Source organism: Podarcis bocagei (genome assembly GCF_964188305.1).
Source record: "Podarcis bocagei genome assembly, chromosome: 13".
In the NCBI taxonomy this organism is placed as follows: Eukaryota; Metazoa; Chordata; class Lepidosauria; order Squamata; family Lacertidae; genus Podarcis; species Podarcis bocagei.
Window position 1 is genome coordinate 23,174,312 of NC_138138.1, and position 21,044 is coordinate 23,195,355.

Genomic DNA, 21,044 nt, shown 5'->3' on the forward strand with positions numbered 1-21,044 from the left:
GCCACACCGTGATGCCAGCCAGTGGAAAGCTGTTTCTCTTCATATTTCAGGTGTAGCGGTCATTGAAGCCACAAGATGGCGGTAGTTAACTGCTCACCTGGTACATCTAAATTCTCAGTGGTAGCAAACCTGGAGTTCTTCCCCTCCCACACTCCCCAGGGATGACATGCGAAAAGATAGTGTTTTAGTCTTTCATGTTGACAAATCCAATGGACCTGCTTCGTGGATGAAAACCTATGCTGCGACCTGCACACATCTTACTTAAAATCCACTGAAATAAATAAGATTCTCGGTAGGCCAACTGTGTGCAAAATTGCAGCCTTACATTTGGTTTCAAAATGGCTCAACTGAAACTAACTAGGGAAGAGGAACGCCTTAAGCAAATTCCTCTAACTTGAATTTGCATGTAGGACTTTGCAAATGATTTTGTTTCAACATTCGCTGTTACTGAATTTCACTTGGCTTTCGTGGGCTGAGGAAGAAACAAGGAGAGCAATCTAGTCCCATTTGATCACGGCCAACACACATAGGGCTAAAAGGAGCTTGGATTCCTTTTCACCTGTATCATTGTCTGAACAAGAGTGGACATGTGTGGAAGTGACATGGCACAAAATAGGTGTGCTGAGTGCACTTCCCACATTCCCATTCAGTCCTCCAATTCTGCCTGGGTAACTTGCTAGTAGCATAAGGGAAAGGGAGATAGGGATATGAGCTGCACACACAGAGCTACCATTCATCAGATTGCCTTGGTATAAATCTGGCAAGCTTCACATTTCTCCCAGAATCTACCAATGGGACGTGAGGTTTAAGATTTTAAAATAATCCTTCTAAGTCATCTTTGAAAGCAAAATTGCAAGTTTTCAGAAATTCTGACATTTTACCAAATTTCAGTTTTAGAAAATGCAGAATGCAATTCTTTGAGTAATGTGAACTAGACTACCTACATGTCAGTGTGGTGTAGTGGTTAGTGTGTTGCTCTAGGACCTGGGAGGTCTGGGTTCAAATCCCCACTCAGCCATGGAGCTCACCAGGTATCCTTGGGCCAGTCCTAGCCTAGCCTACCTCACAGGGTTGTTGTGAGGATAAAATGAGGTGGAGGAAAGCTGTACACCACCTTGAGCTCCTTGGAGGAAAGATGGGATATTAAATGAATGAATGAATGAATGTATCTACTAGAAATCTTATATAAAGTAACTTCTTCATGCCATCATCCTTTCTAGTGTTTATGTTTAAGTCTCAGGATTCTAGCTGTAGGATGTGTGGGGCTGAAATTAGCAAAATGGGGGAAAGAACTTCTATCCTACTAACTAGGACCCCAGTGGTTATGGTTTCCTACCCAATACTCTTTGCACATTTGGAGGCAGGAATGAGATGCTGTCCACAGGATGATGGAACGGTGAGTGATGTAGATTGAATTTGCATGTTCACAGATTGATTGATTGATTGATTGATTGATTGATTGATTACATTTATATCCCACCTTTCTCCTGATAGTATACCATTGATTACAATGCTTTGGACAAACAAGTGGTGCATTTTGCCATCATGTCCCATTCAATTTCCCTGAGACATCTACTTGTCCACTTTGCAGACAGAATGCTAGGCTACATGGGCCCTTGGCTGGGCTACATGTTGTTATTACAGCATGGTCTTCTTGACAAGTGTTTGATAGAGAAACTGGAGGAACTCTCCAGGGTGCTGAAACATGTATAAAATAACCCACTATCCTATTCATGAAAATAGATTCCTCTTCTTACTCAGACTTTAAAGTCTCTTCATATGATGTGCAATAACATCCACATCAAAGATGACATGTATACTGCAACATATGAAATTTAGTGTACATTTATTTCACATAAACACAAGCACTCTCTTGGCAATGCTTTAGATTATTTGCATCAAGCAGGGGGACCAAATGGCTTATAAGATCTTAGCCAACATAGCCTGGGAAATTTACTTTGGAAAGATACTGATAATTCTCTTTTAGAGCCTTAAGGTCTCCCAGAACTACATTTCCCAGAGTTCCTTGAGAGAGGGAAATTGTAACAATTGATTTAAATTGAAATGTAGTCAAGCTTTTAGAGGGTTTCCATAACATGGATACAGATTGGGCATTAAGAATGGGAACATTCAGAAACTAGAATGTGCAGAATGTTCAACCTATTTGAACATTACATCTTCTGAACTCAGGCTAGCTACATGTGAATGCAACTATTTCAGATAGCAATTAGAGAGAGAGAGAGAGAATAAGTAACAATGAACAAAAATCCATTAACCAATTTCCTTTTTTTCAGTATTTCAATAAAGAGTTATGAGTGATTCAATATAAAAGGTCAATTGTTTCCCATTTCATCTATTTTGTTATGTACTGAATTCATTTTTAGAGTCCAAGCAGATGTTTAGTGTTTATGTTTAATACTCCAGTAAACATTGCACTGTGCCAGGACGTGTTCTGATTTGCTGTTATCCTTAGCTTTACTGTGGTAATAAGCTGTGTCCACAACTCCACATTTACAAAAAAAGTTATTTCAGACTTGAGTAACTGTTACAGCTTCAACATATTCTGGAAACTGGAGTTTTGTGAAATAACTGAGAGGCATTATAAAAATTCAAGAGCACATACCAGCCAGGCAATGACACTCAAGGAGGGTATGAAGTAGGACAGAAGCAGGGTGTAGCTTGGGGACAGGGGTTATGGCTTGGAGGGTGTTCCTGAGAACCAGATAGAGAGGTCCCCCATCCCTACTCCATACACTTGACAGCAAACACTGATGTAGTCAGAACAGCAGAATTTGGAGGCGGCAATGCTTTGGAATCCCAGTTTCTGGAAACCACAGGAGGGACGAGTGCTCTGGTGCTCAAATCCAGCTTGTGGGGTTTCCCAAAGGCATCTGGTTGGCTAGACCAGATGGGCCATTGGCCTGATCCAGCAAGCTCTTCCTATGTTCTTATCTACACACTCGGAGAAATCCAAAGGCTGGCAGAAGCACACACCATCTTTAGGATGTTGACTGACCACTGTTGGAGGAGGAATGGAATGAAGTATCCTTGACAAGGGCATGGCTGGTTGGAATCCTGAGCTTTGGCATGTCCCACTTGTACTTTTAATTATCAGATCCTGTGGCAAAAAGCAAGTCAGGGGGGAGCCTGTCTTCTTCAGCATACTCAGTGTGTGAGCTTCCCCAAGGCATCTGGCTGCCTGTTATTTGAAGGCAGTGCTAGGCTTGATGGTCCTTGTGGTCTGACATTTTAAGATAACAATTCAGTTCTTACTTTGGTGCAGGACATAAACAGACACAATCCTGCTGACAAGGATGGTCCAGTTGCAGGAAGGAAGGAATTTACCTCTCATTAGGAAATATTTGCCTACAGTTTCTGTAAGTCCAACTTTGCTGCCACAGAGACCACTTGGGCATGGAGAGAGATGAGAGAGGCACCTGGCGGGGTTATTAGCAAACTTGGAGTTCATCCTTCTGCAGGGACTGGTTCATAATTACAGTCATTTTCTAGCTGTGCGATGAGTGTTTCATCAGGGCCTGCCTGGCTCTGTCTCTCCAACCCTCATCAGTCACTAGAAGGGCTCTTTAAAGAGACAGCAGCTCCACCACCAGCAGCCCTCTCCCTCTCCATTTCTTTCTGAACAGCTGTGCTTTAATTGGGAAGACATATTTGAACCTCTCAACTCACAGGAGGCAGGGATCGCTGCCTACCGCAAATTGTTTGCTCTTCTACACAACTGTGTTGCCCAGCAGAGGAAAAATAAAGGGCACAATTCACCGAGAAGTTCTCCCGCAAAAGCTCTATTGAAATAAATGGGAGCACATCTGGTTCAGTTCAGTGTGGATTGTGTCCAGTCTGATCTTCTTGTAAATCAGCTCCCAGTATTCCATCTCACACTCCCAACATGCTGTCATATTCTAGCATGACCAAGACTCAGAACACAGGGCTGTCTTTATTCTCTGTGGTTCCCATTGAGGGCTGCAGCATCAGCAGTGGCTAAGGCAGGGAATTGGCAAAATGACTGGCATCCGTCTCCTCCCTCTGCCCATCAAGGCTTACTAGCTCTCAACAATATTTAGCATGTACACAGCACTTTTGTGTCCACATGAATCAGCCTTGTTAGGTAGGTTAGTACTATTAATCCCCATAGTTCAGGTGTGGGGAGCTGAGATTGTGTTTCCACAGAGTTTATCGCTGCAGTGAAATTTAAACTAAGGTCTTCCTACTTTGCAACTCAAGTCTCTAAGGCACTTTGCTACAGTAGCTCCTAGTGATAATGTGAATAGGGGAGGACAGATAATAAGCCAGGAGCTTTTTGGACAGAAGCTGTTAGTTTTCCACCTTGTTAAAAATAAAAATAAAATTAAAAATCTACTACATAGGAAATCTTTATAGTGAGTGTAACTAACCTTTTTGGCATGGGTCACATTTACACTTGGCCAGCGCAGATCAGCTGAGAAGGGTAATCACCCCCTCTCCCTCATGAAATGGCTGATATGATTACGTAGGCACTGTGCCCTGCACAACATTGTTTCTGCTTATTTTTGTTTCCCTTTTTGCCACTGCTCCTAAACTTGGTTGGTTCTTAGAGAGTGAAATGATTTTATTTTTTTTACGAGGCCAGATCACACACCCCAAACGGAATTAGCCACCCCTGCTCTATAGATCCACTGACTTGAGCAGTACTGCCTCCCACCATCCAAAGGAATTATAAGAATCTTTTCTTAAAACTTTCCTATCATCTCATGGGAACAGATCATGTCCTGCACCCAGTCATCTGACTCTAGAGAAGGCTGTGTGCCTAGGCTACTTCACACTTTGGGCACAAGCTTAGCATATATGGGCACAGTGGAGGCTGGACCATAAGGGCAAACAGAGCACTGCTCCACTAACCTCCAGTCTATCATTAGCCAGCCCCCACCTGCCTGCCTTCTTACTAACAAACAGAATAGATACACTTGTCACTCACTTTGGCTCCGCCTGCCTCTGATCTCCCTTGTCTTTTGCCCTGCCAGCCCCCATTACATGGACATCTCAAAGAGCTGAGCCAGGGAGTTCTGCATGCCTTATCCCTTTGCAATGTGGGGTCTGCTGTTCTTCATGCATAGATTGTATCCTCTGCACCAAAGCTATGGTGTGAGCTTCAGCAAAGCCCAGATCCCTGCTCTGTAATATAAGACTCATGTTGACCTTACTCAAAAAAATCCTAAAAGAACAGCAATACCGTATAGTTGACAAAGTACTTTGCATGTGGAATGGCAACATGCAGGAGTGCCAACTTGAGAGGCCCCAGACCCCTCAAATGTTTTATTGTGGGGTCTGAAGCCCCTACAGCCCCTAGGAGTTGGCTCCTATGGCACCATATAAAATGATTAGCTGTACCAAACTGGCAAGCTGACTCCAATGTGGGTCTCTTCTCATCTCAGTAACACAACTTCACGTCTATAGAGTGTTTCAAGGACCTCACGTGTATGAGCTCAGTAATCCTTGCAACACCCTAGTAAGACTGGTCAGTGCTGTTAGTCCCATAATGCAGAGGGTTGCCCATAGCTAGTTAATTAACTTTGAAATCATAAATGTGAATTTCTCATTTTGGAACTAGGCGTCTCTTGGTGTTCCCACAGCATTGTAGCAATTAGCAAGGCACTATGGCTCGAATGAGTAAAGTCAGCCAGCTCCCTCCTGCACATTTGTAAGATAAGCCTCTGGAAGCAGATCACAGGAGATAAATTCCAGTAAGGTCTGAATCCTTCATCTCCCTTTTAGGAACCAAGCCCTGGCCCAAGGAGGTCCCCATCTATCTATAGCTAGTATCCCAAGCAGTAAAACCAAGGTAGCACTTCTTTTTTGTTGTTGTTGTTTTAAAAAGGGTGGGCTAAGGCTCAAATTAACGTTGGAGTAGATAACCCTTGGGGTCCCTTCCAACTCTACAGTTCCATGTTTCTATGTTCATTGGCCTGGAAGCCTTCCCTTCTAATACCAAGATTAGAAGGAGCAGACTGTAGGTTCTTGGTTGTGAAGAAAAGGCGCTTGAAGCATATGCAGAGTGGCATTCATCTTCATTATTAATTTGTATCATGGATGGCCAATGTAGTGCTATCCAACTGATGCTAAACTCCAACTTCCATCTGCCCCAGCTAGCATGGCTAATGGTCAGGAACGATGGGAGTTATAGTTCAACATCTGGAGGGCTGCGTGTTGGCTATCCCTGACTCATATGTTGCAGGGTCAAGATTCCTATTCAAAACTGTCTCAAATAAAGCTCTGCTTCAAGGTCATCTTGAACTTCCCCTTTATTTTAGAATATTGGACCCAAATTGCAGTGACTTGATGGGGAGGGGTAATAGTAGCAGGGGTCCCCTGCATATTCTAATTCACATGCTTGTGCGGCTGCAAATCCAGTGCTGAAAGGACGATCTGCAGTCAGCCCAGTTCAAATAGAGCCTGTTGTTTTTTCTTGCCGTTTTTACTTTTGGCAAGAGGTGGCGCGTGGAGAATAGGGGTGCAGGATTCGTGTCCAGGCCTTGATAGGAAGAAGCATCTCTCCCGCGTCTCAGATGGCTGCCCACATCTCGATCCGCAGCTGCCGCCCCGCAACCCTGAGCTTAATGAGCCTGCAGTAGGCACAGCACTCAACCTCTCTCTCCCCCCCTTTTTTCCCCTTTCCCCCTAATCACCACCCTGAAATTCCAGGCTGCTGGCAGGCACAGCAAAAATTACTTCCTCCATTTTATAAAAAAAAAAAAGGCCAGGCGCCTGCCAAGAGAAACTCGGAATGGAGCAGAAGGCAGGGAGACTTGGGGAGCCTTAATGATGCTCCGCCAGAAATCCTGCCGGCAGCAGGGAAAGAAAGCAAAGAAACAAGCCAAGAGAGATGTTTGCAACTCCAAGCCTTGACCCGGCTAACAGCTTGCAGCTCCAAGGGTGTTAATCCCCACTCCCCAGTCTCTCAGCAGAGGAAAGAGCAAGAGTTTGGAGGGCCAGAAAGCAAGAGACAACCCTGCAACAAAACAGAGGGAGGCACTCTCCTCTGGGGGCAAATTTTGGGGCTCCCGTTAAAGGTGGAAGGTAGAGCAGTCTGGCCAGCAACTTCTCCAGTGCAAACCCCACTGAATTGAGAGAGAATAGTTTTGAGTATGTGCAGGATATATTTTTTTGCCTCCCTAAATTGCCAACCAGCATGGTTGGATTTGGAATAAGCCCACGTCGAAAGTGTGATAGGCACAATCTGTGCTGAAGTGATCCAGGGAGCCTTGAGAAGGAGAAGGAAAAGCCAGCACTTGAGCTAAGATCTTGTTAAGAATCAAGGAACCTCCAGGCCAAGTTAGTCCCTTACAGGAACTAAATGGATCTCTGCACAGCAGGGAGGCTAAACCAGCTTTAACCTAAAAATAAAGCCTGCACATGTTGATATTGCTGTGGCACTCCTGCAGAGAACCATTTCCTTTAACACATTCAACCCTGCACATTTGTACTACACCATTTCTGAAGGCAAAGGGCGGCTGCACTTATTACTACAATCCCTGCCTTTTAATCCTGGCTGTATTGAGACTAGACACATTAAATGGAATTCATCCCAACGCTCATCAGCCCCAGCCAGCATGGCCAGTGATCAGGGATGATGGGAGTTGTAGTCAAACGGTTGGAGTACCACAGGTTCCCCACTATGCAGACTTAAAAGGCACTCAGTATGCTCAGAGGGTTTCTTGTTCAATGTTTTAGCATTACATTCCTAGCTTTGGTCCTCCTGTTGCAAACATGCCAGAGGCTCAGCGCTGCTGAATGAGACCTCAAGGTCTCATTTAAATTCTTGGTTTGTGAAGCAACAGGCACCAGGGCTCACTTTTACCTTGTCTAAGGTTTGTTAGGGACTGGCTGCCATTTCACCATGGGGAAGGAAAAGGTGTTCTACATACCCAGGACTCTCTAGCCAGCTCCCAGTTGTAGAGGGAAAGTATCAGAGAATGAGAATCCAGTGAATGCTAAGATAAATGTTACATTGCTAGATCAAATCAAGATCTACATAGCCTAGCTGTCTGTCTCTAAACAGTGGCTAGCCAGCTGACTTTGGAAACTCTCAAGCAGGATGCAGAAGAGATCACCATTCCTCACTTGCCCTCAGCAGCTGGTAGTCAGATATGCTGACCCTGAACATGAGAGGTGCCATTCAGCAATCACAGCTCATAGCTATACACACATAAATTAGTATACTCCCATTTTGAACACATGTGGGTTCCCTCTTCATGCTGTGAGCACCTTGTTTCCTATGCCAAGTTGGTAACACCCGCCCCAACTCCTGCATGGAGAAAGCTAGCATGTCAATAACTTAAGTGCAGGCCTCTCCTGGCAGTGTTTCTGTTCTTCTTCCAAGGAGTTGCGTTGGTTGTTTTTGCATGGAGAAACAATGGAAAATGAGCATCATCAGTACCTATAAACTGAAGTGCATCTCTGGACTCTGCCACCTCATTCTGCTATGTGCCTGGAAGCCAAAAAGCCATCAACACATTCTACAACATGTCTGCTACTGATTGCACAAACTTTGGTTTGACCTGAATCTGTAGGGCAATATAGATACTGAAAGTGTCTTTGGCCTGAACCTGGGCAGAAAATGAAGCCCTGCCTAACTTGCACTGGTTCCCTACTGGTTGTCTCATCATCTCTCTCCAAATACACTCGAGAAGAGAGAGAGCACCATGCGGAAAGGGGAGGGAAGACTTGTGTTGAGTTTTCAGGAGGGTGGGAAATCAAATCTCCGAACAGCTCCGAATGACTGTCTGGAAGCTTCGAAAGCTGAGCTGGCAAGGGCAGGTGGTTGCACAGCTGCGCCATTTGGATCATGCGCTCTCATCAATATTCATGAGGCAGCCCGGCCAATCAGGAGAGTAGCTGTCATTAGTGAGCATCTGGCTAGTGAGGAGAGGTTTATTCTGTTTTTGTTTTTTGAAGTGAACTTCTTTTGACATTTTGAGAATTTTCCTCTGTAGGTTTCAAAGTCCTCTTTGCCCACCCTCCACCTGCGCATTTGGCTTGATCCCTTTTGCGGCGCACCAGGCCCAAAAGCCCCCTGAAATGTAAAGCCATAACTAAGGAGAGGCAGAGAAGATGTGAAATTTGGGGGCGGTGGTGAAGGGCCTCCAGAGGTATCGCATCTCAATTTTTTAAAGTAATAATGAGTGCCTAGTCTGATATAGCCTCAGCCGCATGACTACTTCCTACAGTGCTCCACTAACTTAAGACTCTAACAGAAGACAGCAAGACTTGTGTCAGAAGTAGCACACCAGCAACCCCCTTGCACATGACCTTGGGTTCTTTTGGCACCAGAAGGGCATGAAAAGGAGCCATGCTGCAGCAGCAACTATGCAGTTGAAATAACGTAGAGGGACTTACAGTGACACCTTGGATTACATACGCTTCAGGTTACGTACGCTTCAGGTTACAGACTCCGCTAACCCAGAAATAGCACCTCGGGTTAAGAACTTTGCTTCAGGATGAGAACAGAAATTGTGCTCTGGTGGCGCGGTGGCAGCAGGAGGCCCCATTAGCTAAAGTGGTGCTTCAGTTTTAAGAACAGTTTCAGGTTAAGAACGGACCTCCGGAACGAATTAAGTACTTAACCCGAGGTACTACTGTAAATAGATACATAGTACATAAAAAGGAGCCATGCTGCAGCAGCAACTATGAAGCTGAAATAATATAGAGGAACTTAAATAGATACATATCACTGTACCTAAATGCTCAAAGCACTTCATGTACATGATCTCATTAATCCTTAGCATCCCTAGTAAGGAAGACCAGCATTATTATCCCTATGTTACAGGCAGAGAGGCAAGGCCAGTGAATAATACCATCTCTTAAATCTACTCTGTGAGTTCTTGACCAAGCTGAAATTTGAACTGGGGGACTTCTGTCTCTTAACTACTATGCTGTGCAGCTATGAATCATCAAGTTGAAATAGACTAGAAGTCCATTTGGGTGTAAATCCCTACAAAACAAAGTCATGTATCCAGCAACAGCCCAAACACCAACACCAACATAATCCAAAATACCACGTGCCACAAGCAGAGGCCAAGTTCGTGACAGAAAACAGCTTACTAAGCAAATTATGTCTGGTTGGGGCTGATGGGAATTGGAATTCAACAACATCTGGACAGCCACAGATCCCCGAAAGCTGCTACAAGATTTTTAAAAATCCCAGATTCACGACCTATCCCACTTGCCAGTAAAACCTTTTCCTACCTCCAGACATATCAGTCTTTCAGCCGAGGAAACATATCCATGCCAAGTGAAAACTAATTGACAGATCACCCCATCACCAAAACACTCTCCTGTTTGCCCCGATATCATAAGAGACCTTCCTTGTTTTTGTATTCAGGGCTGCCCATTTTTTATGCCTTTAGTGAAAGGTTAACCAAAACCTTACCAGGGACACTGGAATCTCCCATGTCTCCTAAATAATAATAATATTTAACCTGGATTGGTTCTAACTCCTCCTATTATAACATGCCCCTAGCCAAGCACCTGAACTATCCACTGGCAATCCATGCATAATATGATAGGTGCTATGAGTGTGGGATGAGGTTAGCAGAGGTTATTCACGAGGGAACTGCATTTTGCACAATGTTTTACCTTTGCCTCAGATTAAAGCCCTGCTTGTAAGAGAAAATGTTAAATCAAACATTCTCAGGTTGGGTAAAAAGCAAAGCACTGTTAATGGACATCGCCTGGAAATGTTATCCTTTTTTATTTTTGCAAGTATACACATTTCTGAAAATTCACATATACAGTATCTTAGAGGATGTTCTCTCTGTGCACCTGTTGCAGCAAGGGATCTCCTTCTCTGTGCTGCAATCTGTGGCTGTTGGAGAGTGTGCATGAATGAAACAAAATCCCTTCCTGCTTCATCAGTACTCAAGGGGGCGGACTCTGATAAAATGGGACAGACAGATGCCACTGACCACCCTCACATGGATGCTCCCATGATCTCCGTGCTATAAGATCCTGCAAGAGGACGTGCCCTTCCACCACCACTTGTGAAGAGGGCCTTGCAGTTTACATCCTAAGGTCAAAATGACTGGAAAGTCAACAACTGGAGAGATGTATATCTGAACTTGGCCTGTCTGTTGATGGATGTAATAGGATATTCCATTATTACTTTCTATACACACCATTCTATATACACCACCAGAACTTGAAAGAGAGGACACTTGCTTCTTTTGCTCTTCTGCACCCTCCTCAGTTCCACATCTAAAAAGAAAATATGTCATAACTGGGTGGCAGACTGGAGAGTGGGAGAATGAACGATTAAAAGCAACGCATGACCAGAGCTTTTCAGGTGATAGCAGTTCTACTTGCATGTTTGTTTTACTGAGTTATTTGGAGAGAAAGAGGTGTGGGGGAAAAGGTCAAAGCACTTAAACTGAGGAGTTTCTCTGCCATTTCAAAACTCAAAGCCCACAGACTGAATCTGCAAGTTACAGCAGAAAGCACCCAGACACCAGAGTTGATGTTGGAGGGCAAGAAACTTCCTAACTTTCATTAAAAAGGGTTTTCGGGGAAGTGTATGGGTATCACCAGAAGCCTAATTTCATAGTACACCAAACTTTGGGAGGCAATGGAGACAGAGGAGAAGAAACAGCAAAAAAGAAAAAGTAAGAAATGTTTCACGCAGGCCTCCCAGCCTATTTAAGACCATTTCTTTTAGCTCTGCATTATCTTCTACCCAAAGAAGAATGGGCAAGTCAGGGGATCTCTATAAGATCTCTGGTCCACTGTCTGTGCAAAGACAATTGGAAGGAAATTATCTAATACCCTCACAAAGATACACAGTGGTGGGGCTATGGAGGGGTCATCTTATTTCTAGAGCAGATGATGGGTTGCATGCATCAAACACACAAGAGCATTACAGAATAACTTCCTCATTCCCCCCTCTATGTTCTTAACGCTCGCACCCTCTAACCAGAAGAATCAGCTCTGGTGCTAATGAGCTGGTGAGGGTGCCCAGCCACTCATCCCAGCTGCATGCAGCTCCACCAGGGAAACCCAGATGTGGGCTTGGCATCCACAGCCAGCAGGTGGGCTCTCTGTAACAAAGGAAAGTCCAACTCCAGGCGAACTGTTTTTGACACGCCTACTGGGTAACCAAAGACAGCTGGGCCTCTGCGAGAAACACTATCAGCGATGGAGAGGAGGAGGGAGAGAAAGGGAACGCAGCCAAAACAAAACCGAGCAGCTTCCTGCGTGGGATTGTTTGCCAAAATCTACAGAAGGTGGGATAAGAAGTGATAGGCTGACATGCCCTTGCTGGAAGCCAGCTCATTTTCTACAAGGCAGGATCAGGCTGCAAAAACAGGAGCTACATCATATAATTTACAGCTACTGCAGTATTCCTAGGCGTGAGCTTCAGCTTCTCGGGCCTTGGTCCAGGCTGGTCGCCCACTCAGGTCACCAGTTACAGCATAGGAGTTGGACCCTGGAGTTTTGACAGGCAATGCAAGTTCCAGGAAAGGGCTAGAGATGAGCTCCAAGCACATCCTGGACAGAGCCCCTTTCCTTCTTGTTTTCACTGTTCCTTGACAAGGTCAGCTGATGCTACGGAGTCAACGGGCAGTGGCTCCTCTTCCTCAGAATCCGGGCTCTCCAACTGGCTGTCTTCCATGCTGAGGTCACTCCAGTGAGGGTGAGATTCCACAGAGCTTTTGGAAAAGAGGGTTGGGTTTCAAAACAAGGAGGTAAGAGAAAAGGAGGGTTGGGTTTCAAGAAAAAGGGGAAGGCAGAGAAGAGAGATAATACTTTGTTGGAAATCTTTGGTTCCTTCACAGAACTATACATCCCAGAGTTCCTTGGTTTGGAATCAGACCAAACACATTTGCACCTACACTGCCAATGTATCGTTTAAGACAGAGGTGGGCAGATGGCACATCAGGATCTCCTGGGGGAGCTCTAGGTGATTTGAAGTAGGTCAGCAAGCGTTTTTGGCTTCCAATTGTTTAACAATGGCAACAACCAGATAACTCCCATCCACCACCCGTTATTAAGAAAGCTGGAAAGAGGGCACAAGAAATTGTGTGTGTGTGTGTGTGTGTCCGTGTCCCCTGTTCTGGTACTGAAAACAAATTTCTGACGGCAGATTAATTTAATTCCAATGGGGGGGTTTTGTACCTGACTGATTGGTAGGTCTTGGGGTTCTAGTAAAAACCAAAACAGATCCTGCAAGCATGACCTCTGCCCACCCCTGCTCTGAGAAATATGGTTAGGATTGCCCCATTCCCCCCATGCACACAGTTGCTTAGAGAGACAAAGCACCACACTTTCAAATGGCACACCCAGGAATTCTGTGTGATATGGAAGAATGCTGCAGTTCATCTCTTGGGAAGTATGGTGTAGCTGTTTTGACTGGTCAAGAACCATAGCCAGTCTAAGACCAAAGCACCACTGTGAATTCAGGAAGAGCGGGAGATGGAAGAACAGCATACAATTGTAGATGAGCAGGAAAATACTGTGGAAAATACTGTACTCAGTAACTTAAGCCTCACTAAACACACACACACACACACACACACACACACACACACACACACATTATAACAAATTCAACAAAACTATATCTGAAAGGGGGGAAAGCTTTCAAGACCAGAATTTAGTTCACTCCCCTTTGGCTCAAAACCATAACCATTTTTTTAAGATTACAGGAAATGTTGAAATCCAACTATTGAAAAAGCCTGTATTGTGGTGGTTAATTGCTTGGTGATGTCTAAGCCTTGCCCGCTTGATTAAAGAGGAGGCTGGTGGCACTTGATTGAGGAGGAGGTGCAAAGCATGGTGTTCATGGAAACTCTGGCAATCCTCTACTTTTTCCACCCTGTCTCTGGGAAAGAGAAGAGACAGGAGCAGAGCTCATACACAGCTGATTTCCCATTCAAATACTGATCTCCTCCTCCAATCCAGCTCTCTTTCCCCCAGATAGGAACCGTTTTCATTCTGGATTCACTTCAGAGTTTTCAGCATCTAGTACAAACTGCACCAACACACCCAGTTCCGATTACCTGCTGCTGAAGTCCCCTTTGGCCAGCAGAGCGGAATGGCTGTCCTCCTCCTGCACCCAACCACAGTTCGACATGGCGTAATGGAGAATGGCATCTGTGACGCTCAGAGAGCCCCGACCCTGAACGCAAGCTTCAATCTCTGGTATAGAGAGCTGGCTCTGGAGGAAGAGGTGCAGCTGGCTATCCGAAAGGAGCACAACATTCTGTACCACCCTTGAAAGGAAAACGGAAGGTGGTAAGTACCAAACCAAAGGGACAGCAAACAGTGCCTGGTAAACCATGCTTTCTGTACAAGAGAGCCTTCCCTAGGACTGCTTCCCAGATCAAGCAGCCCTTCCTGCCCTTCTCTTCCACATAGCCAAGTCTTAGCTTTCGGCAGGCTAGCTAAGTGAGTGAGAGATAAGCCAAATGCACACAAACCTCTGCCCTACAAAAGAGAACAATCATAGGGTTCAGTGAAGGCTGTCTACCTCCAAGCACCTGCTGCTCAAAGTGACAACCTCTCAGCCTAATGGTAGGGACAGTCCTGTTCCGCCATCAAGTTAAGACTTCATGGGAGTTGTATTCCAGCAGCCTGGTCATGTTGTTCGGATGCCTGATTATCGTCTTCCAAAACAACTACAGTGGTACCTCTAGATACGAACGGGATCCGTTCCGGAGCCCTGTTCACATCTAGAGGTAAACGTATCTAGCAACGGCATGTCTGCGCATGCATGCGTTGCTTTTCGCAGCTTCTGCGCATGCGTGTGACATCATTTTGAGCGTCTGCGCATGCACAAGCGGCGAAACCTGGAAGTAACTTGCTCCATTACTTCCGGGTTGCTGCGGAGCGCAACTCGAATATGCTCAACTCGTGTCATCCTTGCGCAGGGGCCATGCTAATCTTCTCTGTATCGTTCCAATTTTAGTATATGTGCTGCCGAAGCGAGCACTCGAATGTGCTCAACTCGAAGCGTATTTAACCCGAGGTATGACTGTACTCTATTCCCAACTTAAGAATGGAAAGTGTAATGCCGGTGGACAACAAAAGAGGTTTAAAAACTCTCTCAAGGCAAATCTCAAAAAATGCAGTATAAACACTGACAACTGGGAAACACTGGCCTGCAAGTGCTCCAGTTGAAGAACAGCCTCTACCAAAGGCGTCATGGACTTTGAAGAGGCACGAACTCAGGATGAAAGGGAGAAATGAGCTAAGAGGAAGGCACATTTGGCAAATCCTCATTGTGATCTACTCCCGCCCGGAAACCTATGTCCCTGCTGTGGAAGGATGTGCGGATCCAGAATTGGCCCGCACAGACACACTGTTAAAACCATATTCATGGAAGCAGTGGCAGAGCGTGTGCCCGCGCTGCCCGGGGCAGGCGCATGGGGTGTGGAAGGCACCCTCCCATGCACCATTGTTCAAGGTAGGAGAGAGGCAGGGAAGCTGCTACCCACTCTCTTTCTGCTCTCTGCTGCCGGCTCAGGCCTGGGTCAGACATGACCCAGTGGGAGAGCTGCTGCCGCTGAGCATGAGGTGTGCCACAGCTGAGGAGGCTGGGTGACAGCGCGGCCACCCACTCGCCTGCTCTCCTCCCCAGGTCAGGCCTGACCTGGGGGCAGAGCTGCGCCAGCCACAAGCACCGCAGCCAGAGGGCAGCTCCTGGCGCAGAACCAGGCTCCAATGTGGGGGTGCCTGTTAGAGCCCCCTCTCAAAACTGCACCCAGGGCCACGGCACCCACGGCACTCTCCACGCTATGCCTTTGCATGGAAGACAATCTTACTTAGCTACGAGTGATCCCACAGTACAGTACACTACAGTAGGGCTATAGGTTCCCCAACCTGATCTAACCCATTACTACTTTAAAACATGTTGGAAGTCACTTTGGGTATTGTGGCAGGTTTTTTTTAAGTGGAAATGTAAGGTATAACTATTCTTAAAAAATATAATCAAATCAAATTTTATTAAATGGTCACAGACCAGATTAACTCGTACAGCTAGTCAGCGAAGCATAACACCGGAAAAAACAAAGGACAATTTCGATACATAACTGCAATTTGAAATTAGACAGCATAAATAAAATTAAGTATTTGCCTTCGCCTGCATATTGACATTGGAAAGCTCGTTTCCTGCGCCTAATAGCGGCTACACAAAATTTGGCCACATTGATCGTAATTTCAGGAACCTTATCTTCTACCAAGGCTCTCATACGTTGGAGTTCTGGTTCATTTTTAAGCTTTTGTAGAACTGGGGCAATAAAGGTCAAACGTAGATCCTCGTAGTAACTACAGTGCAGCAATACATGCAGACTTGTTTCCACTTCCGATGAGCCACATGGGCAAACACATGACTCATATGGTTTGCCCTCATATCTGCCTAGCAGCAGGGCAGAGGGCAGAACGTTAAATCTGGCCAGGGTAAAGGAGTGTCTGTACTTAGGTATTTGTAAATCAGCCAAATAATTTGCGGGTGAGAACCCTCTCCCAAAGTCTCTAATTATGGCATGTTTATCCATTTTGCCCATATGACATTGCAGCTCTATGTCCCTAATGCGTTGGAGCACTTGACTTCTGGCTCTCTCATATCCTGCCGCTAAGCTAATGTTTCTCAAACTGTTATTTCCAACAAATTGCTTGAGACACCTGGAGAATACTCAGGTTGAATGATTACATCTGCACACCATCTTTGTAGAGGCCAGGAGAAACACAACACATAACTGCTATGTTGTATTTTCCACATACTGAAAGACAGCACCACAGAGCTGGCATGTCTAACTCTCCAAGTTTTAAAGGGCCATGAGATATACAGGAAATTGCCTTATACCAAGTCTGACCAATGGTTCAGTACTGTCCACTGACAATGGCTCTCCTGCGTTCAGGTAGGAGTCTTTCCCAGGCCGACCTGGAAATAACAGGATCTGAATCTAAGACCTGCTGCATGTGAAGCATGTACTCAACCACTGAGCTATTGCGCTTCCCCTGACAGCAAAATAGAGCACCTTCCTTGCAGTGGGGATCAGCCAAGTGGAGGAAGGGAGGTCTTGCCCTCCCTCTGCTCACTCTGGGCTAACTGCTGCTCACTCCAACTACATTTCTAAGTCAGTCTCCACAAGTGAGAGCCAGGATAGCAAAGTGAATGTATTGGACTAGGAGAAGACCTTCCACCGTAAAGTCCTCTGGGTAACCCTAGGCCAAGGCACCCGTCTCTCTCTGGCCTAGGCTACCTTACAGAAAGCTTTCAAAGATAAAGCAGGGTGACCTCACCTTACACCCAAAGCTTCTTAACAGGAGGACAGGATAAGAATTAAAAAAGAAGTGCAACTGAAGCTAAACGCACTTATCCCAGGCCAGAAGGGGAAAAGAAAGGGGCAGATTATGGGGAATGGAACACAGTAATGTAACTGTTCATGGGAACGTTCTTTCTTATGGAGAAGCCCAACATATACCCACATTTCTGCCAAACGTATGACAGCATCCAAGCACATAACTCTGCCCTCCCCCACCTTCGTTCCTACTTTCTACTCACTTCTCCAGGAACTGCTGAAGCCCTTGCCTCCGCTTCTCAATGAATTCATCAGTGCTGCCTGCAAAGAAGGTGGACTTCCCTGGAAGTTCTGGGACAGGCCTGAAAGATTGGGGAGGGGGCGTAAGAATGAAGACACTCCTGTCAAGTTGCATGCACGTTAATAGGAAAAGAGATGCTTCCAGTCTCTGACTATATTCCAAGAGTTTGTTGTGCACTATTGAAAGGGGATCCCTCTGAAAACTACTAGCTCTACCAGCTACCTCCTGCATTTTGCTCTTGTCAGGAATGAAAATGACTTCCAGCAAACTCTCACACGACTCCTTTAATTTTGGCAATGAAACTGGCAAAAGCACATTAGTGAAATGCACATCTTCCACAAGCCTGACAGGAGCTGTTAGCGCATGACGGGTCCCCTTACGAAAAACTCAGCATTTCTGCAAGGTGAAGCTGATGTCTTTGAATGGTCCTCAGCACTAAATTATCAAGCTGGGTTTACAGAAAAGTTATGTAGGTTCCAGGATGCTAGATCAGTATCAGAGCAGATGCTAGATCAGTATCAGAGCTGGGCTCACTTGCAAGTGAGTAGATGTAACATGAACTTTGCAAAAGGTAAATTGCAAGCCTCTTCTAAGTTCTAACAAAAGAAATTGACATATAAAGCAGCCTTATTCAGAAGGTAGCTATTGCTCCTTCTTGCCAGTAACATCTCTGACTGGCAGCAGCTCTCCAAAGGTGTCAGGCAGGGGATCCTTTTCCCAGCACTGTTACTCAGATCACTTTTAACTTAAGATGTCAGGGAATGAACATGGGATCCTCTGCATGCAAAGCATGTGCTCTCCCAATGAGCCACTCTTTGTTAGGCACATTTTAAAGGCTTCCATTCAAACAAATGCATTTAGAACCCTCAGCTAGTTTTATTTTCAACAGAGCTATATTGGGGCATAGGCCCTGCCTATCCTGGTGATGTTTTGTGGGTACAGCAGGCTTTGAAAAGATTGCCATTTCACACTTACACCAAGCCGGCATTTTTCTGCAGCCGTTTCTTCAGCCACACGAACTCACGGTACCGTCTGCGTACACAGGATGTCTTGGCTGTAAAGGCTTTGCTGTTGGTCTGCACAATGAGAAGAGAGAGTGTTGCTCTGAGATTTCCCACCCACCGACCCCCCCACTTTCATTTTCTTATCTCAGGCTCTTTTTCCAAGCTGTCTCCCTCTGCTGGCCATTTTGTTAAAGCAGCACTAGCATTATACTATAGACACTTTGTGCCATGAAAACTGGAAATGCAAACTTTTAATCATTATGATGACTGAACTAAAGATTTAATTGACCAACAGGTGAGGCTGTGTCAGCAAAGAGCATGCTTGCCATTTGATTTTTTTGGTAATAAAAGAATGGCCTTTTTCTCTATAATGTCCTTTAACTATTAGCAACAGATTTGTTTGTCTTACATTTCCTTCTGCCTCTCAGAGAGGTACCTACAACTGAGCCCTCAGAAATGTGACTATTATTATTATTATTATTATTATTACTTGATCAGCCAAAGCAGGCAGTGGGATGAGAGCCCAAATAAAAATTGCCTTAGGGGAAATCAGACCAAAGATTCATCTAGCCTAGCAGTTGTCAGTCAGATGCTGCAGGAAAAGGTAACATGAAGGGTGCATTGTGGTAGCCATCCCTTATTTATCTACATGATCTGGTGGGCCAGCCTCTAAACCAGCAGGTAAGGTCCCCAAGGTAGTTTGACTCCCAGCCATCCTCCACATAATCCTCTAATCCAGAGATGGCTAGCTTCTGTTTTCTCAGAGGTCACTCTGTTATAGCCTCAGGACCAGCACAATCCCTGGATTAGGGTTGTAGTCTAATGGCAGAACATCTGCTTTCTACATAGAAGGTTTGAGATTCAATCCAAGGCATCTCCAAGCAGAGGCAGGGAGAACCCTGTCTGAAACCTCGGAAGGCTCCTGCTGCATGCCAATGGAGACAATAGTGAGCTGTGTGGACCAATATAAGGTGCCAATGGAAAGTACCCATGACTCCTAGAAGTCTCTTTCAGACTTCTTTGCACTGCAGCCTGGAGAAGGGAAGAAGCAGCAAGATTTTCTCCTGCTCTTTCTTTCATTCTCCGAACTCCATCACAAGCAAGAGAAAATGTATCTTTCTTCCCTCTGTGCCTGCTAATGAGCTCTCTTGGAGTCTTGTCTCACTTGTGCACAGCTTTGGAAAAGGTAAGAAACAAATAGCAGGAGAATTCCTGCTGTCTCTTGCCTTCTGCCTGCCCGTGATGCAAAGTTGACTTCTCTTCCAAATTCTGTGCAGTTGCCAGAGGGACTGGAATACAGGCAGTTTACTCTCACTTACACAGCAGTTTGAAGAAGTAGCAGAGGTGGCCATTTCAGCACCAGGCGAAGATGGCTTTGTTAGAAGAAGAATTTGTTCTACAAATGTTTTCTACATGAGATGACAAGCCATATTTCCAGTCACTTTAGCTGTTGCTCTTTGGACCCCTTCCAGCTCCAGCTTTGCCATACTTACATGGAGGAATATTTTGTAGTCCACATAAGAGTTCCAGGAGCCCTCGTTCTGGACACGAGGATCTTGGACACGCACAGTGGTCAGCTCCTGGGCAAGAGGATAGAGGGGGTGGTGGAAACACATTCAAAAGTCTCCAGTCCCAATACTCCTCCCCACGGCCTCCCATCCCATACCTTAAGAGGAATAATGACTCCTAGCCTGAAGAACATCATCTACAAACAGAAACTGTTTAAGCAGATAGAAAAAAAGCCTTGCTAGATCACACCAAAAGTACATCTACTTCAGCACCTTTTTTCAATGATGGCCAACCAGAGGCGCCCAGGAAGTTGAAAAGCACAGGATGGAAGCAACCACATTCCTTTCTTTGTTGCCAGCAACTGATATTGCCTTGGAACATGGAGGAAAGGATACCTTCAAGTACCAGGTGATGTGGATGAAGGTTAATAGATGTTAAAAGACCTGTCCTCTGTCCAGCCCTGTAAACGAGTACTCTTTATAAGAAGATATTTCCTTGTATCCATTCTTAAGCTGCCTGCTAACAACTGCCCCTCCAAACAACAATGGTGTTTGGATGTACAGAACTCTATTATGTTCTCCCTTCATTTTCCGATAGGTAGATTCTAAGGTATATATGCTCTGTCCCACTTTCTTCTGAAAGGAGTGGAGGGGCTGGTTGAATATGAATCCACAACCTTATTGAGAAAGAAAGAAAGAAAGAAAGAAAGAAAGAAAGAAAGAAAGAAAGAAAGAAAGAAAAGAAAGAGAGGAGGAGGAGGAGGAGGAGGAGTTTGGACTTGATATCCCATCTTTCACTCCCCTTAAGGAGTCTCAAAGCAGCTAACAATCTCCTTTCCCTTCCTCCCTCACAACAAACACTCTGTGAGGCGAGTGAATCTGAGAGACTTCAAAGAAGTGTGACTAGCCCAAGGTCACCCAGCAGCTGCATGTGGAGGAGCAGGAA

General features: G+C 45.3%; 2 protein-coding genes across 2 annotated transcripts in view; one reads left to right on the forward strand and one right to left on the reverse strand.

Moving 5' to 3' along the window:
- The window catches only part of SKAP1 (src kinase associated phosphoprotein 1), a 354,748-nt gene that overhangs the window by 328,670 nt on the left and 5,034 nt on the right, over nt 1–21,044 (forward strand). The window lies entirely within an intron of this gene.
- Nucleotides 10,718–20,495, reverse strand: SNX11 (sorting nexin 11). Its single transcript, XM_081166918.1, has 5 exons — nt 20,084–20,495; nt 18,562–18,662; nt 17,549–17,647; nt 14,043–14,255; nt 10,718–12,692 (listed from the first exon to the last, which is right to left on the reverse strand). The coding sequence occupies exons 1-5, from the start codon at nt 20,204–20,206 to the stop codon at nt 12,560–12,562; spliced, it is 669 nt and encodes a 222-aa protein (XP_081023044.1). The 5' UTR covers nt 20,207–20,495; the 3' UTR covers nt 10,718–12,559.

What these genes read in the sequence shown, in the direction of transcription:
- SNX11 (XM_081166918.1), bottom strand. Translation starts at nt 20,206, where the DNA reads ATGTGTTTCCACCACCCCCTCTATCCTCTTGCCCAGGAGCTGACCACT. An exon ending in CAGAAAAATGCCGGCTTGGT is followed by an intron (nt 17,648 to 18,561) that starts GTAAGTGTGAAA and finishes CCAATCTTTCAG; the next exon opens with GCCTGTCCCAGAACTTCCAG. An exon ending in AAAGGGGACTTCAGCAGCAG is followed by an intron (nt 12,693 to 14,042) that starts GTAATCGGAACT and finishes CTTTTCCAAAAG; the next exon opens with CTCTGTGGAATCTCACCCTC.